The sequence below is a fragment of the Monodon monoceros genome, unplaced genomic scaffold, assembly GCF_005190385.1.
Source record: "Monodon monoceros isolate NGI ecotype Baffin Bay Population unplaced genomic scaffold, NGI_Narwhal_1 Super_Scaffold_5, whole genome shotgun sequence".
Taxonomy (NCBI): Eukaryota; Metazoa; Chordata; class Mammalia; order Artiodactyla; family Monodontidae; genus Monodon; species Monodon monoceros.
In genome coordinates this window covers 45869295-45886862 of record NW_021703782.1, presented here as the reverse complement: position 1 = coordinate 45886862, position 17568 = coordinate 45869295, and the positions used below count along the sequence as shown (strand labels likewise).

The 17568-nt window shown below is 43.8% G+C and overlaps 1 protein-coding gene across 7 annotated transcripts in view; it reads left to right on the top strand.

The window, feature by feature from the left end:
* Positions 1–17568, top strand: part of ADAMTSL1 (ADAMTS like 1) — a 755614-nt gene that overhangs the window by 571431 nt on the left and 166615 nt on the right. For 6 of the 7 annotated variants that reach the window (XM_029201839.1, XM_029201841.1, XM_029201844.1 and 3 more), the window contains 3 exons: positions 2034–2213; positions 13097–13250; positions 14080–15208. In XM_029201839.1, the coding sequence (XP_029057672.1) occupies positions 2034–2213; positions 13097–13250; positions 14080–15208 (1463 nt within the window). The remainder of the gene's footprint in view (positions 1–2033; positions 2214–13096; positions 13251–14079; positions 15209–17568) is intronic. The other variant, XM_029201842.1, reaches the window with a different exon arrangement.

Below are 17568 nucleotides of genomic sequence, written 5' to 3'. Positions count from 1 at the left end.
CGGAGAGCCCACTGCTGCAGCACGAGAAGCTCCTACAGCACAAACGCTCAGCCTTTGTATACCCAGGCCTAATTTCTCAACAAGCGCAAGGGCAGCAGATTCAAGAAAAGGGACTATTCTTGAAGAAAGCAGAGCACTCCTTAGAGTTTTAAAATAAAATCCCTCCACCCCCAGAACAGAGTAGTCATGGTTGGTAGATTAGCTAGGGTTAGATTTTTTTTTCCTTTTCCCTCTTTCTTAGCACTTGTGCCTATGCCTCCTTTTTTCATTTTTTAAAAAATTTTTTATACAGTTTTTAAAGGTTACTTTCCATTTAGTCATCACAAAGTATTGGCTATATTCCCTTTGTTGTATAATATATCCTGAGCCCATCTTACATCCTGTAGTTTGTATCTCCCACTTCCTCACCCCTATATTGCCCCTCCCCCCCTCAACTGGTAACCGCTAGTTTGTTCCCTATATCTGTGATTCCGCTTCTTTTTTGTTACATTCACTAGTTTGTTGTAATTTTTAGATTCCACATGTAAGTGATTTCATACAGTATTTGTCTTTCTAGCTAGAGTTAGATGGACTAAAAATGACAAGACACCCAAAGGCATAGTGGCTTAGATAAGAGAGAGAAGCGTTTTCCTCTTATACACACACAGGCCATCCGGGGCCGGTATGTTGGCTTCACCCCCAGGAAGATAGGCTGCTTCCCTCCTTTTGCCTGTCACTATCCAAGGCGGGAGTTTAAATTTTAGACATCGTGTTCAAATTCCAGCCAGCAAGGACGAGGCGGGAAGGGGAAAATGCCACATTTTCTTTTTGTGGGTTTTTCCTTGAAGTTGCACACAACATTCTACGTATATCCTTTTGCCCAGCACTTAGTCACGTGGCACCTTCAAGGGAGGTCAGCAAATATAGTCTGTATGCCAAAAGGTCTTGTGCCCAGCTAAAAACGGAGGGCTGCTTTGCCTACCGCAAGGGAGGAACAAAGTCCTGGAATGACAGCCTCCTGCCCGGCCTCGGGCAACTGGATGATAACTATTAAATTACACGTAAATGGTGTGTTTGGGGTCCTGCTGAAAACCACTAAAATGGGTGATTTTTCTTGTATCCCAAATTTCCATGGGTCTTGCTCCCACCGCCCTAAAAAAACAGTGAGTCCTACAAGAAACGTGTTCCAGGGAGTCCTTCGGAAAACCAAGCCTCAAATCTTCCGCTCCTCCAATAGGGTAGAGTGGAGGTTTACACTTAGAGAGAGAGGAAGTGCCGCCTTCTCTGCAGGTTAATTCCTCCAGATCTACACTGGTGGCAGCAGCTCCCTCTTGTTCATTCTGGAAGCAGCACAGATTATTTTCACTGGGTCATAAGTATGTTTAACCCTCTATATTATATAACCTTTTAAACCAGTTGTCTTGGGTGACTGCAAATCATAGTTTAGAACCAACTTTTTTTTTTTAACATCTTTATTGGAGTACAGTTGCTCTACAATGGTGTGTTAGTTTCTGCTCCATAACAAAGTGAATCAGCTGTACGTATACATATATCCCCATAGCTCCTCCCTCTTGTGTCTCCCTCCCACCCTCCCGATCCCACCCCTCTAGGTGGTCACAAAGCACCGAGCTGATCTCCCTGTCCTATGTGGCTGCTTCCCACTAGCTAGCTATTTTACGTTTGGTAGTGTATATATGTCCATGCCACTCTCTCACTTCGTCCCAGCTTACCCTTCCCCCTCCCTGTGTCCTCAAATCTGTTCTCTACATCTGCGTCTTTATTCCTGTCCTGCCCCTAGGTAGAACCAACTTTCTAAGATTTAAAGGCCCGTGAAATTCCTGGGCGCTCTAGCTACATATTTGAGATTAAGAGCAGAGGGTGTAGAACTTACTACAAAATTCATTTCAAGGAGAGGAAGCAAAATCCTTTGGGCTGGTTCCTGGGTATTCTTCCTTTTCTATTTTCACTCTTGAGTCAAACCAAGGCTAAGGTAAGAATTAGCAGTCAAATGTGCTACTGTCCTATGCAGGGTCTGCTTTCTCTTCCTTCCCCAGTGTTCCAGGACCTGCGGAGGGGGCATCCAGAAGCGCGAGGTTCTTTGCAAACAGCGCATGGCTGATGGCAGCTTCTTGGAGCTTCCAGAGACCTTCTGTTCGGCCCCCAAACTGGCCTCCCAGCAGGCCTGCAAGAAAGATGACTGTCCCAGCGAGTGGCTGCTCTCTGACTGGACAGAGGTAGGTATGCTTCTCAGAAGGAGATAACAAAAGAGGCATAAGGAGGAGAAGGCACCCAAGCTTATAGATACAGAAGGCAAGAGGAGAACAAAATAATCCTCCTAACACTGTGGAACAGAGTTTTGTTTTTTTAATTTTTATTGGAGCATAGTTGATTTACACTTTTGTGTTAGTTTCAGGTGTACAGCAAAGTGAATCAGTTCTGCATGGAACAGAGTTTCTGTAAGCACTGATATACCATATCGTGTAACTAGATTTTAACTAGGCTGCAGGGATGCGAGTTAAGCAGCCAGCCCTCACTCAACAGTCAGAAGCAGGGAATTGTAAACGGGCCCTTCGCGGAACAAAACCAGGCCTCATTCATTCGTGCTGTTCGGGCCCAGGATTCTACTCAGAACACCGGGTTCTTCCTCTACCTTCGCTCCCGCCTCCTTGACCCCCCTGCATCTCCTACTGCCAGATGTTTCTAGTCTCTCCTCAGGAAAGGCAAAGCCTCTCTAGTTTTTCTCTTCCAAGTTACTGGAGAATGAGGCGCATGATTTATTAGGAAAAGAAGGCCAAGGAAATCCTGCCTCTTTCCTGTCAGTTTTCTGGCCCCAGAACATCAACAGCTTCCCAGCCAGAGAAGTTGATTTCCCCCGTTGCCCTGCATCTGGGGAGATGGCTGCATCGGCATTACCGTTCCTGACTTACCTCGTAAGTTAGGCATAGATCCCCAACTAACCGACTTCTCTAAATCATTCCTACTTGAACACTAGCACGAACTAATTCATTGATACCCAGCTGCAACTTGTTTTCAGCCTCTCCTCCTCCTTTGACTTGCCTGCAACTCCCCCAGCTTCATGGGCCTATGTGTCTTTCATAGAGAAATCCCCCTGGCAAGCAGATACAGCCAAGAACAGAATGACAAGGCCTGAAGTGAACATCTCTGTGTCCCAGGCAGAGTCGAGCCCCTCTCCTTTCTTGCATAGAAGCATCCGAACTGGCCTTGGTGATCTCACTGCCTCCTTTGCAGTCTGTCCAACTCACAGGACAGAGCTGCTGCTGGTTAAAACACATCACAGAGGGGAAAGCTGCCTCTGAAAATTAAGATGCCATGTCTTTCAACCTACATTCTGAGACTTCTTGCCCTGTGTTTTGTCAGCCCGTGTGGAGGTCCGTCAGACGGTGCCTGCAAAGGGCCCTGAAATTGAGAGGTAACTGACACACCATAGATTTTGTAATTTGGCAGTAAAATTGCCTTCTGATGGTAGCTCCCCGCAAATGGCTGAGAACAGAAGGGGCAATGATTGTTATTTCATCTTTTAGAAGTAATTTTGTTTCAGAAGGATAAAAGATTAAATGTGTGGAATGAGCATATCTGTATGTGCATGTGTGAACATGTCAGTGACAATTTTTCCATGGATTGTTGATGTGGGGTATGGTATCATATATGAAAAATCCTTAACAAAACTAGCAGTGCAGACGAGGGCACTGATGTATTTGCCAAGTAAGTGACTCTAGATGAAGACTTCCTCCCAGGGGCGTAGTGTAAAAGGCACTGCTCTTCTAAGTCTGTCGGTGATAGTCTTCCATGAGTTGGATGCTGAGAAAGGGACTTGTGTGCATGAGAATTGTCCTCCCAACTTCCCGGAGTTTGTGGCCTCTGAGCATATGGAACACAGAGAAAATCTGAAGGAGGGACCCTGTGATTAGGCACTAAGGAAAGGAGACTGCTGCATTGCAATCCCATGGGTCCCATTACGTAAAGGAGACCTTTAGAACAGTATCACGTGTAGTTAAGAGTTCAGACTCAAAGACAGGCAAACTTAGGTTCGAATCCTGACTCTGCCACTTACTAGCTATATAACCTGGGCTAGTTACTTAACCCTTCTAGGCCTTAGTTTGCTTAGCTAAATATTGGAGATGATAATAGTGTTCACTAACATGGTTATTGGGACGCTTAAAAATTAAATGATGCACATGAAGTACTTTGTGTCTAGTAAAAGTTAACCCTTAACTATTGTTATGATTTTCTTCCATCCCTCCTCATTGTCGGGAAAAGGAGAGGAAATAAAAGAAAGCACTTGACTGGCTGGACCCAGGATCATGACCAAGGCCTCTCACAAGCTTTGCTGGTCTTCCTAGGAGGTGGAAGTTACATTTGGGGAACTAGGTAGAGTTAGCCCTTATCCAGGGAATGTTACTAGGTTCTGCATTATCTGGGCTGACGAATGGAAATTCCAAACATTGAGAAGGGGCTGGGAATGGTGGGACTTTAGCCCCGATTCACCAGTGTTAAACTCAAGCTGGTGCCATACAAAAGTGCTCCTGGGGGTGTTCACAGGGTTTCCAGTTGCCCCTATCATCCCAACAACCCTTCCCTTGGCCCTTCTGTCTGGCATGAGACGTGCATTCCACACACTCCCACAGGACTCCCCTTGGAGAAAGGAAAACCTGGATGATCTATGGGTGTTTTTCATCCTCAACTATCTGGGCGCAATCTCATGGTTACTGCACAGAATCCCTCAGAGACAGAATTAAGCCAACGTTTTAAACACTTCAAATAAAATTACTTTCAGATCCTATTCCGAGGAAAGGTCTCTCAAAAGACCTTACTTCTTTTCTTTAAAAGAAACACTTGCATCTCTTGAAAGAGTTGGCTATTCATTATTTTTAAGTCATATTTTTACGGAAATTCCTCCCTCACAAAAATATAAGAGAAATTAAACTCAATTTTCGACCTAGAAGGAACTTAGGAGATCCTATAACCTAGTTGTTCTTTTAAAAATTAAAGCCACAAGACCCTTTTTTCCATTGAAATGTTATTGTGAAGCCAGAAATCTAAAACAGAACAAATCAGAGCTGTTTTGGTTGAAGTAGGGGGTAGGTTGGGTAGGGGTCCCGGATCTCCAAGTGGTTGGGTCTCCAGACCACCTGAGAAGCCCCTAAATCGCTTGTTCAACATAGTTAAAGAACAGAGTTTGAAAATCCCTGCTCGAATATAGTTTCCCTGTTTTAGAGATGTGGAAATTGAGAGAAGTTTAGAAATTGAGAATTTTAGAGAAAGAACTAGACTTGACCAAAATCCTAAACTCGTCTTCTGACACACAGTCCGTTTTTCCATTTTTCTACTTGGCAGCACTAAAATGACCAGGCTTTTAAAATTTCCAGGCTCTTTACCCCCACCTCACCTGATCCCTGGATTCGGTGCTGTCATTTACAATAAAATAAGGGATAGGTGGAATTTGGAATCCACGATCATCAGGGAACGAAAGCAACGGGCTTGATTCTCATCCCCGTTTTTTGCGTCTTAAATGTCTTTCAGGGTGGTGGATATCACAGTGCCTTGCATAGAATAGTTCATTTCCATGGGCTAGCATATAAAACTTAGATATATAAGATAATATTTTTTGGTTTCTACTGTCAGTTTTCAGGTTAACGTGGCATGCTGCCATGACCCTAGTTCAGGCCGTTATCATCTCAAGCCTGGACTACCGTGGCAGCCTTCTTAACTGACATCCCTGTCTGCCATTCATCTCCTACTCCCATCCCTCCCAGACACTGTTGCCAGATTTACCTTCTTAAAATACCTCTTTCATCATTTCACTCTTCCCTTTAATGGCTCCTCATTGCCTTATGGACCAATTCCAAACCTTCTGTCTGAAAATTAAAAGTCTCCAACATCTGGCCCCAAACCACCTCTTGAGCTCCTGACACTCTCCACTTGGCCCCTCTGTTCAGTCAGACTGGTTTAGGGCTGCCCCCAAGCCTGCCTTGGCCTTGTGCACTGAACTCTTCTACCTTGATTCTGGTTATTTCCCTGCCTCCCATGCTTATCCCCGGCTCTCTATACCCATCCAGACTCCAAAGATCTTCCAGATTAGGCCAGGAGATCACTAGTATACCATAAGCATTCACCAATTGTTAGCATTAATATTTTCATACTTCACTTGACTTTTAGTTTTATATTTTTACTAAATTCTTTTATTACTATATAATTCTTTAAACAGCTTTATTGAGGTATAATTTATATACTATAAAATTCAACTTAGCATAATGTCTTCAATGTTTATCCATTTTGTAGCACATTATCAGAACGTTCCTTCTTAGGGTGGAATAAAATATTCCATGATACAGATATACCACATTTCATTTATCCATTCACCGACTGAGGGATATTTGAGTTGTTTCCACTTTTGCCCATTAAGAATCATGTTGCTATGAACCTTAGCATACAAGTCTTTATATGGATGTATGTTTTCATTTCTATTGGGTAAGACACCTAGGACTGAAATTGCTGGGTCATATGATAAATGTATGCTTAACTTTTTAAAAAAATATCAAACTTGCTTTCTGAAAGGGCTGTGCTATTTTACATTCCCACCAGCAATACAGGAAGGCTCTAATTTTTCTACGTCCTCTCTTATAATAATAATACTTATTGTTGTCCATCTTTTTGATTATGGGAATTTTAGTGAATATAAAGTGGTATTTCATTGGGGTTTTGATGTCTATGTTCCCTAATATACTATTTCATTTTAACAACGCATTTGGATTTCTTCCCATTATTTGATGACATCCCCTTGAGGTTAGGAACCATCTTGCACATTTTGTCCCATAGCATTTAGCGCCCCACCTCAAACAAAGTAAATGCATAAGAATTATCTGATACTTGACATTAAAGTATTATAATTTATTTGTAAAGGAAGGAGATAGGAATTAGCATTAACTGAATGTCATTTCTATGTGTGAAATTTTAAAATATATTATCTCATTTAATTCCCAGCCTTGCAAAATAAGTATAAGAAGTGGTAACAGACTCAGAGAGTTTAAGTGACTTGCCAACTAGTGAAATACTGAGTTGGACTCTGTGACTCTCTAACTCTAAATCCAAGGCTACAAAAGTAAAAACAGGGAGCCCAGTGGGAGGGAGGGCCCCCACCAGCCGAAGCTGCGACCGTCCTTGGGACCACGGGCCAGTTTTTTCAACGAGTAACTTAAAGACAAAATGGAAAAACAAGGAGGTTTCTGCCTGAGATCATGTTGACGTGAAACCAGGGATGGCCACCCTGGGCCAGTTCCCTGAAACCTGGACCTCGAAGGCCACCTTTATTCAAACAAAGAAAGGATTTTGCCATTTGGAGGTCAACATGTTAGAGCCATGTGGCTGACAGGGTCTTGGTGCTCTGGCCTGATGTCATGGCTGAGCCTCCAAGGTGGGAGAGCAGAGTTCAGGACACTGGACCACCAGCGACCTCCCAGACCCAAGTAATAGCAATCGGTGAGAGCTCTCCCAGAGATCTCTGTCTCAACGCTAAGACCCAGCTCCACCCAATGGCCAGCAAGCTTCAGTGCTGGACACCCCATGCCAAACAACTAGCAAGACAGGAACACAATCCCACCCATTAGCAGAGAGGCTGCCTAAAATCATACTACGTTCACAGACACTCCAAAACACACCACCAGACGTGGCTCTGCCCAACAGAAGGACAAGATCCAGCCTCATTCACCAGAACACAGGCACCAGTCCGCTCCACCAGGAAGCCTACACAACCCACTGAACCAACCTCACCCACTGGAAGCAGACACCAAAAACAACACAAAATACAAACATGCAGCCTGTGAAAAGCAGACCCCAAATACAGTGAGTTAAACAAAATGAGAAGACAGAGAAATAAGCAGATGAAGGAGCAAGGTAAAAACCCACCAGACGAAACAAATGAAGAGGAAATAGGCAGTCTACCTGAAAAACAATTCAGAGTAATGATAGTAAAGATGATCCAAAATCTTGGAAATAGAATGGAGAAAATACAAGAAACATTTAACAAGGACCTAGAAGAACTAAAGAGCAAACAAACAATGATGAACAACACAATAAATGAAATTAAAAATTCTCTAGACGGAATCAATAGCATAATAACTGAGGCAGAAGAACGGATAAGTAACCTGGCAGATAAAATAGTGGAAATACCTACTGCAGAGCAGAAAAAAGAAAAAAGAATGAAAATTGAGGACAGTCTCAGAGACCTCTGGGACATTAAATGCACCAACATCCAAATTAAAGGGGTCCCAGCAGAGGAAGAGAAAAAGAAATCGTCTGAGAAAATATTTGAAGAGATTATAGTTGAAAACTTCCCTAACATGGGAAAGGAAATAGCCAATCAAGTCCAGGAAGCACAGAGAGTCCCATACAGGATAAATCTAAGGAGAAACACTCCAAGACACATATTAGTCAAGCTATCAAAAATTAAATACAAAGAAAACATACTAAGAGCAGCAAGGGAAAAGCAACAAATAACATACAAGGGAATCCCCATAAGGTTAACAGCTGATCTTTCAGCAGAAACTCTACAAACCAGAAGGGAGTGGCAGGACGTATTTAAAGTGATGAAAGGGAAAAACCTACAACCAAGATTATTCTACCCAGCAAGGATCTCATACAGATTCAAGAGAGAAATTAAAACCTTCACAAGCAAGCACAAGTTAAGATAATTCAGACCACCAAATCAGCTTTACAACAAATGCTAAAGGAACTTCTCTAGGCAGGAAACACAAGAGAAGGAAAAAACCCACAAAAACAAACCCAAAACAATTAAGAAAATGGTAATAGGAACATACGTATCAATAACTACCTTAAATGTAAATGGATTAAATGCTCCATCCAAAAGACATAGACTGGCTGAATGGATACAAAAACAACACCCGTATATATGCTGTCTACAAGAGACCCACTTCAGACCTAGAGACACATACAGACTGAAAGTAAGGGGATGGAAAAAGATATTCCATGCAGACGGAAAGCAAAAGAAAGCTGGAGTAGCAATTCTCATATCAGACAAAAGAGACTTTAAAGTAAAGACTATTACAAGAGACAAGGAAGGACATGACATAATGATCAAGGGCTCAATCCAAGAAGAACATAGAACAATTGTAAATATTTATGCACCCAAGAAAGGAGGACCTCAATACATAAGGCAAATGCTAACAGCCATAAAAGGGAAAATCGACAGTAACACAATCATATTAGGGGACTTTAACACCCCACTTTCACCAATGGAGAGATCATCCAAAATGAAAAAAAAATAAGGAAACACAGCTTTAAATCACACATTAAACAAGATGGACTCAATTGATATTTATAGGACATTCCATCCAAAAACAACAGAATACACTTTCTTCTCAAGTGCACATGGAACATGCTCCAGGATAGATCATATCTTGGTTCACAAATCAAGCCTCAGTAAATTTAAGAAAATTGAAATCATATCAAGTATCTTTTCTGACCAGAATGCTATGAGACTAGATATCAATCACAGGAAAAAAAACTATAAAAACTACAAACACATGGTAGCTAAACAATATGCTACTAAGTAACCAAGAGATCACTGAAGAAATCAGAGGAAATCAAAAAGTACATAGAAACAAATGACAATGAAAACATGACGACCCAAAACCAATGGGATGCAGCAAAAGCAGTTCTAAGAGGGAAGTTTATAGCTATACAATCCTACCTCAAGAAACAAGAAGAATCTCAAATAAACAACCTAACCTTACACCTAAAGCGATTAGAGAAAGAAGAACAAAAACACCCCAAAGTTAGCAGAAGGAAAGAAATCATAAAGATCAGATCAGAAAGAAATGAAAAAGAAATGAAGGAAACAGTAGCAAAGATCAATAAAACTACAAGCAGGTTCTTTGAGAAGATAAACAAAATTGATAAACCATTAGCCAGACTCATCAAGAAAAAAACAAAAGGGAGAAGACAGAAATCAACAGCATTAGAAATGAAAAAGGAGAAGTAACAACTGACACTGCAGAAATACAAAGGATCAGGAGACATTACTACAAGCAGCAATATGCCAATAAAATGGACAACCTGGAAGAAATGGACAAATCATAGAGAAGCACAACCTTCCGAGACTGAACCAGGAAGAAATAGAAAACATAAACAGACCAATCACAAGCACTGAAATTGAAACTGTGATTAAAAATCTTCCAACAAACAAGACCCCAGGACCAGATGGCTTCACAGGCGAATTCTATCAAACATTTAGAGAAGAGCTAACACCTATCCTTCTCAAACTCTTCCAGAATATAGCAGAGGGAGGAACACTCCCAAACTCATTCTACGAGGCCACCATCAACCTGAAACCAAAACCAGACAAAGATGTCACAAAGAAAGTACTACATGCCAGTATCACTGATGAACATAGATGCAAAAATCCTCAACCAAATACTAGCAAACAATCCAACAGCACATTAAAAGGATCATACACTATGATCAAGTGGGGTTTATCCCAGGAATGCAAGGATTCTTCAATATATGCAAATCAATCAATGTGATACACCATATTAATATATTGAAGGATAAAAACCATATGATAATCTCAATAGATTCAGAAAAAGCTTTCCACAAAATTCAACACCCATTTATGATAAAAACATTTATGATAAAAAACAGAAAGTAGGCATAGAGGGAAGCTACCTCAACATAATAAAGGGCAATATATGACAAACTCACAGCCAACATTGTTCTCAGTGGTGAAAAACTGAAAGCATTTCCTCTAAGATCAGGAGCAAGACAAGGTTGCCCACTCTCACCACTGTTATTCAACACAGTTTTGGGAGATTTAGCCACAGCAATCAGAGAAGAAAAAGAAATAAAGGGAATCCAAATCGGAAAAGAAGAAGTAAAACTGTCACTGTTTGCAGAGGACATGATACTATACATAGAGAATCCTAAAGATGCTACCAGAAAACTGCTAGAGTTAATCAATGAATTTGGTAAAGTAGCAGGATACAAAATTAATGCACAAAAATCTCTTGCATTCCTATACACTAACGATGAAAAATCTGAATGTGAAATTAAGGAAACACTCCCATTTACCATTGCAACAGAATAAAATACCTAGAAAGAATAAAATACCTAGGAATAAACCTACCTAAGGAGACAAAAGACCTGGATGCAGAAAACTATAAGACACTGAGGAAAGAAATTAAAGACAATACAAACAGAGAGATATACCATGTTCTTGGATTGGAAGAATCAATACTGTGAAAATGACTGTACTACCCAAAACAATCTACAGATTCAATGCCATCCCTATCAAACTACCAATGGCATTTTTCACAGAACTAGAACAAAAAATTTCACAATTTGTATGGAAACACAAAAGACCCCGAAGAGCCAAAGCAATCTTGAGAAAGAAAAACAGAACTGGAGGAATCAGGCTCCCTGACTTCAGACTATACTACAAAGCTACAGTAATCAAGACAGTATGGTACTGGCACAAAAACAGGATATAGATCAATGGAACAGGATAGAAAACCCAGAGATAAACCCACGCACATACGGTCACCTTATCTTTGATAAAGGAGGCAAGAATAAACAATGGAGAGAAGACAGCCTCTTCAGTAAGTGGTTCTGGGAAAACCTGACAGCTACATGTAAAAGAATGAAGTTAGAACACTCCCTAACACCATACACAAAGATAAACTCAACATGGATTAAAGACCTAAATGTAAGGCTAGACACTATAAAACTCTTAGAGGAAAACATAGACAGAGCACTCTTTGACATAAATCACAGCAAGATCCTTTTTGACCCACCTCCTAGAGAAATGGAAATAAAAACAAAAATAAGCAGATGAGACCTAAACTTAAAAGCTTTTGCACAGCAAAGGAAACCATAAACAAGATGAAAAGAAAACCCTCAGAATGGGAGAAAATATTTGCAAATGAAGCAACTGACAAAGGATTAATCTCCACAATATACAAGCAGCTTATGCGGCTTGATATCAGAAAAACAACCCAATCCAAAAATGGGTCAAAGTCCTAAATAGACATTTCTCCAAAGAAGATATACAGATTGCCAACAAACATATGAAAGGATGTTCAACATCACTAATCATTAGAGAAATGCAAATCAAAACTACAATGAGGTATCACCTCACACCGGTCAGAATGGCCATCATGAAAAAATCTACAAACAATAAATGCTGGAGAGGGTGTGGAGAAAAGGGAACCCTCTTGCACTGTTGGTGGGAATGTAAATTGATACAGCCACTATGGAGAACAGTATGGAGGTTCCTTAAAAAACTACAAATAGAACTAACATATGCCCCAGCAATCCCACTACTGGGCATATACCCAGAGCAAACCATAATTCAAAATGAGACATGTACCACAGTGTTCATTGAAGCACTGTTTACAATAGCCAGGACATGGAAGCAACCTAAGTGTCCATCAACAGATGAATGGATAAAGAAGATGTGGTACATATATACAGTGGAATATATTGTATATTCCTAGGGGCATATACAATATGTATATGAACCTAGGGTCAAGACAGGAATAAAGATGCAGACGTAGAAAATGGACTTAAAGACACGGGGAGGGGGAAGGGTAAGCTGGGACAAAGTGAGAGAGTAGTATTGACATATATACACTACCAAATGTAAAATAGATAGCTAGTGAGAAGCAGCCACATAGCAGAGGGAGATCAGCCTGGTGCTTTGTGACCACCTAGTGGGTGGCATATGCAAGTGGGAGGGGATAGGGGTACATATGTATACATATAGCTGATTCACTTTGTTATACAGCAGAAACTAACACAGCATTGTGAGGCAATTATACTCCAATAAAGATGTTAGAAAAAAAAGTAAAAACAGGTGAAAGGTCCACAGGAGACCTGAGACTAGAAAATCTTAGAGTAGAATATGCCTACAGTATGGATGTGTCTTCCCACATTGTTACATAATTAATATTTCTCTATCTCTCTTAGTTGCTATTGCTTTTCCAAGCAACTTCTTCCTTATTTTGGTGAGTTTCAGAGCCCACACAAACCCATTAGCCTTTAGTTACCTGAATTTACATGCTTTGGGCCCTTCTTTTCCCACCAGTGTTCCACGAGCTGCGGGGAGGGCACCCAGACGCGAAGTGCCATTTGCCGGAAGGTGCTGAAAACAGGTGTCTCAGCTACTGTCAATTCCTCCCTGTGCCCGCCCCTGCCGTTCTCTTCATCCATCAGGCCCTGTATGCTGGCCACCTGTGCAAGTGAGTATGTCAGAGCTCTGGGGATGGGGAGACGGCAAGAACAGTAGCTTTTCCTGAACCCAAGACCAGCGGCATATAGACAGTAAAGCCCTCTGAGGGCATTAGGCTCGTGAGCTCAGCTGGAGATGGGAAAGGAATCTTAATTATACGTGGCCAGGCAGGATGCTTTTCTCTGCTGGAGAAAACAGTTTGCAGGAGGTAGAGCAAAGTTCACTTGCTGGCATATGGAGATCTGCAAGCTGGAGTCAGCATGTTACTAGTGAAGCCACTCCAGTGTTTTAAACTAAACAGATTTGTTTTGTTTAATATTAATCCCTAGAGGTGTAACACTTCCCCGTGTATACGGGGACCCTGGTGCTTTGCAGGACCCAAAAGGGATCCATTCTGCTTCTCTTTGTCCTCTGCCTCTTTTTATGATGCTGATTTCTTTTTCAAGTCCTTTTAATGAGAGGAACTGCCTTTCCCCTGGAATCCCCCTCCATCTAGAACCCTGCATCTCAGCTTCTAGGGGTAGAAAACCCCAGCAGCGTGATACCAGGTTGCCCCACTGCACCTCATTAGCTCTCCCATGTTTCATTGCGGCAGCAGCTTGATGGTCCACAGCTGATAGCCATTTACTCCCGTAAAACAGAAGGTGGTAAATGAAGGCCCTGCCCAAAGCAAACCGAAGTGCTTTCTTTCCCTCTTCTCCCTTTTTTCTCCCTGTCTCTCTTCTCTTTGCCCTCTCCTTTTCACTGTCTCTTGTCGCTGCACCTTACTGTCCCTTTTCTCTGCTCTCCGCTTCTCTCTCTCCATCCATCTGCCTTCCCTTTCATTGCTTTCATTCCAGGGCCCGGGTGGCCATCCACTAAGCACAGTCCTCACATCGCGGCAGCAAGGAAGGTATACATCCAGACCCGCCGGCAGAGGAAGCTGCACTTCATCGTGGGGGGATTCGCCTACCTGCTCCCCAAGACCGCAGTGGTGGTACGCTGTCCCACGCGGCGCTTCCGCAAGCCCCTCATCACCTGGGAGAAAGACGGCCAGCACCTCATCAGCTCCGCCCACGTCACCGTGGCCCCATTTGGGTACCTGAAGATCCACCGCCTCAAGCCCTCTGATGCGGGCATCTACGCCTGCTCGGCCGGCCCGGCCCGGGAGCAGTTTGTGATTAAGCTCATTGGAGGCAACCGGAAGCTGGTGGCCCGGCCCTTGAGCCTGCGGAGCGAGGAAGAGGCCCTCGCGGTGAGGAAGGCCCGCCCGAAGGAGGCCCTGCAGACCCACAAACACCAGAACGGGATCTTCTCCAATGGCAGCAAGGCCGAGAAGCGGGGCCTCCCTGCTGATGCCGGGAGCCGCTATGATGACCTGGTCTCTCGGCTGCTGGAGCAGGGGGGCTGGCCAGGAGAGCTGCTCGCCTCCTGGGAGGTCCAGGACTCCACAGAAAGGAACACATCCTCAGAAGAGGACCAGAACGCCGAGCAGGGCCTTCTGCACCTGCCCTTCACCATGGTGGCCGAGCAGCAGCGCCTGGACGACATCCTCCGGAACCTCTCCCAGCAACCCGAGGAGCTCCGCGACGTCTACAGCAAGCACCTAGTGGCCCAGCTGGCCCAGGAGATCTTCCGCAGCCGCCAGGATGCGCACCAGGACGCGCTCCTCAAGCCGTCCGAGCGGGGGATTCCCCCAGTGGCCATCCCTCCTCATAAACACGTGTCTGGCTTCAGCAGCTCCCTCCGGACCTCGTCCACTGGGGAGGGCGGGGGCAGCTCTCGCCGGCCGCACCGGAAGCCCATCATCTTGCGCAAAATCTCAGCCGCCCAGCAGCTCTCAGCCTCCGAGGTGGTCACCCACCTCGGGCAGACTGTGGCCCTGGCCAGCGGGACCCTGAGTGTGCTTCTGCACTGCGAGGCCATAGGCAACCCAAGGCCTACCATCAGCTGGGCCCGGAACGGAGAAGAGGTTCAGTTCAGCGACAGGTGAGCTTTGCAGCTACCGCGGTCTGGGAGGGACGGGCAAGGGGCCACACTGTGTGGGAGACACCCTCTTCATTCTTCCTTCAAGGTGTTTCCAAGGGTCGGGCTTAGAGCACTGGGCCTCAGGGATTGCTCCCATCCTGGGTTTCAACCCTCTCTTGGCACTGATAGACTGTTGAAGCAAAGACAAGGTATTTAATTTCTCTAAACTGTATGTTCTCATCTTTATAAGGTAATAATAAGGATGCCTACCAACCCCAATCCCCGTAGGATCCCAAAGATTAATGAGATGCTCTCTGGATAGCTTTGAACTTTCGGCAGAAGAATATCATTCCAGGCCAAGGCATTGCTATGTTTCCATTTTGTGAGGTGAACCGCTGAACATCTTGTACACCAGGATACTGTCTCTGTGTGTGTGGTCCCCCGGGGCTGGGGAGAGAGTGCAGCCGGCAACTGCTGCCCCCGTGGGTGAGCCCATCCTCTGTCTGGGCTGGGCAAGGCTGTTTGTTGCAGAAAGTTTTTATTCCCAGTCGGACCTGTGATGAATTATCCCAATGTCTCTTGGTGTCTCTGTTTTGATGTGTCTTTACTGGGATGACAGCATGTATTACCTACTGGTTTCCTTGGGCCGTGGCCATTCATAATGTAACATCAATAGTGATAGAAGAGGTAATAATAATAACTATTTTTAATACTACCTATGCGCCAAGCAGCATGCCATGCTTCCTATGGACATCCTCTTTAATCTTTATAGTGGCCCTGACAACAGATAGTTGGCATTAATTGAGTAGTGACTGTCTCCCAGACAAGTGTAAACTCTTTTTTTTTTTTGCGGCACGCGGGCCTCTCACTGCTGTGGCCCCTCCCGTTGCGGAGCACAGGCTCCGGACGTGCAGGCTTAGCGGCCATGGCTCACGGGCCCAGCCGCTCCGCGGCATGTGGGATCTTCCCGGACCGGGGCACGAACCCGCGTCCCCTGCATCGGCAGGCGGACTCTCCACCACTGCGCCACCAGGGAAGCCCCAAGTGTAAACTCTTTATGTGCTTTATCTTACTGACTTCTAACAGTGGCCCTAAGAAGTAGGTATAATTTTTATCCACACTTTACGGAAGAGGAAACCAGTCTAGCAACTTGCTAAAGATCACATTTATTAGGTGGCAGAGCCAAAATGTGTGAAAAAATAAGATGGGCAGCGAATAGAAGAATCACAGTCCATGGATAAGGGAGGAACCTTTAAGGTCCTCTGGCCCAAAGTCCTCATTTTAACTTTTTATCTTCTCTGAATCCATGGAGCATGCTCTGTTCATTAAATCTACTTTGAAATACTATTGTTCAGCTAATCCTCTTCACTGGCTTGGTAGCTTTGAGTGAGGAAGGAAAGGTGGCAGGATTTATTGTGCCAGGCAGGGTGCCAGGTTTATTTAGATGTTACTGCATTTGTTCTTCTGACAGTCAATCTACAAGATTGACATTATCCTCCAGTTTCACATAGAAAATTGAGGTTCAGCAGCTCACCCAAGGTCGCACTTTAGTAAGGACCAGACTGAGGACTCTATGTCAAGTTGACTTGATTCCAAAGAGTAGTTCTGTCTCCTCTTCCGAGACTTGATGAACAAACATGACTTTGTCCGTCCTGCCCACACCTTTTGTGCTTTTGAAATGTCAATAATATTGCCTCTCAGCCTGAGCACTTACAGATCAAATAGTTTTAATAACAATACTAAGTATTTTTTCTTTGACACTGTGCTCAGTGCTTTAAAGGTAATATTATCTTGTTTAATCTTAAAAAAAAAAAAAAAACCCTATGGGGTAAGTACTGTTGTTACCACATCAGTAATTAAAAAGCTGAGGCACCCACACAGAAGCACTGGAGACAAGGACTGAACGCACTATGTTTTGAGAGCCTATGGTGGTAACCTCTCCTCTTGTTTGCTTCTTGGTCCTCCCCAGCTTATACTTTCCTTGATCAGCTTAACTGCTATGATCCCTGCAGTTTTTTCCAGAAATCTTTGTAAGGAATTTGTGGGTCGGGCCAAAGTTGCGGTAACTCCCCTTGAGGCCACTGGGGAGAGAGGCACCTCCGGCATCAGACCCCCAGGATGATGGGCGCTGATTGAAAGTGGTACCCTGGTGCCCAGGTGCATGCTGCACTGGAACTCACCTCTGTGACTGTACCTGTCACACCTGTTGTGCCCAAATCATGCCATGCCTTCCACCAGCCAGTCGGTTTCTCAAGTGTAGAAACTGTTGCATTCATATCCCCTGGCCTATTGCCCGAGATTGGTGTTATTGAGATCAAAGGGGGTAGCGGTTGGCTGTGTGAGGGAAAAGATGGGAATTAACATTTCTTGACTAACTCCAG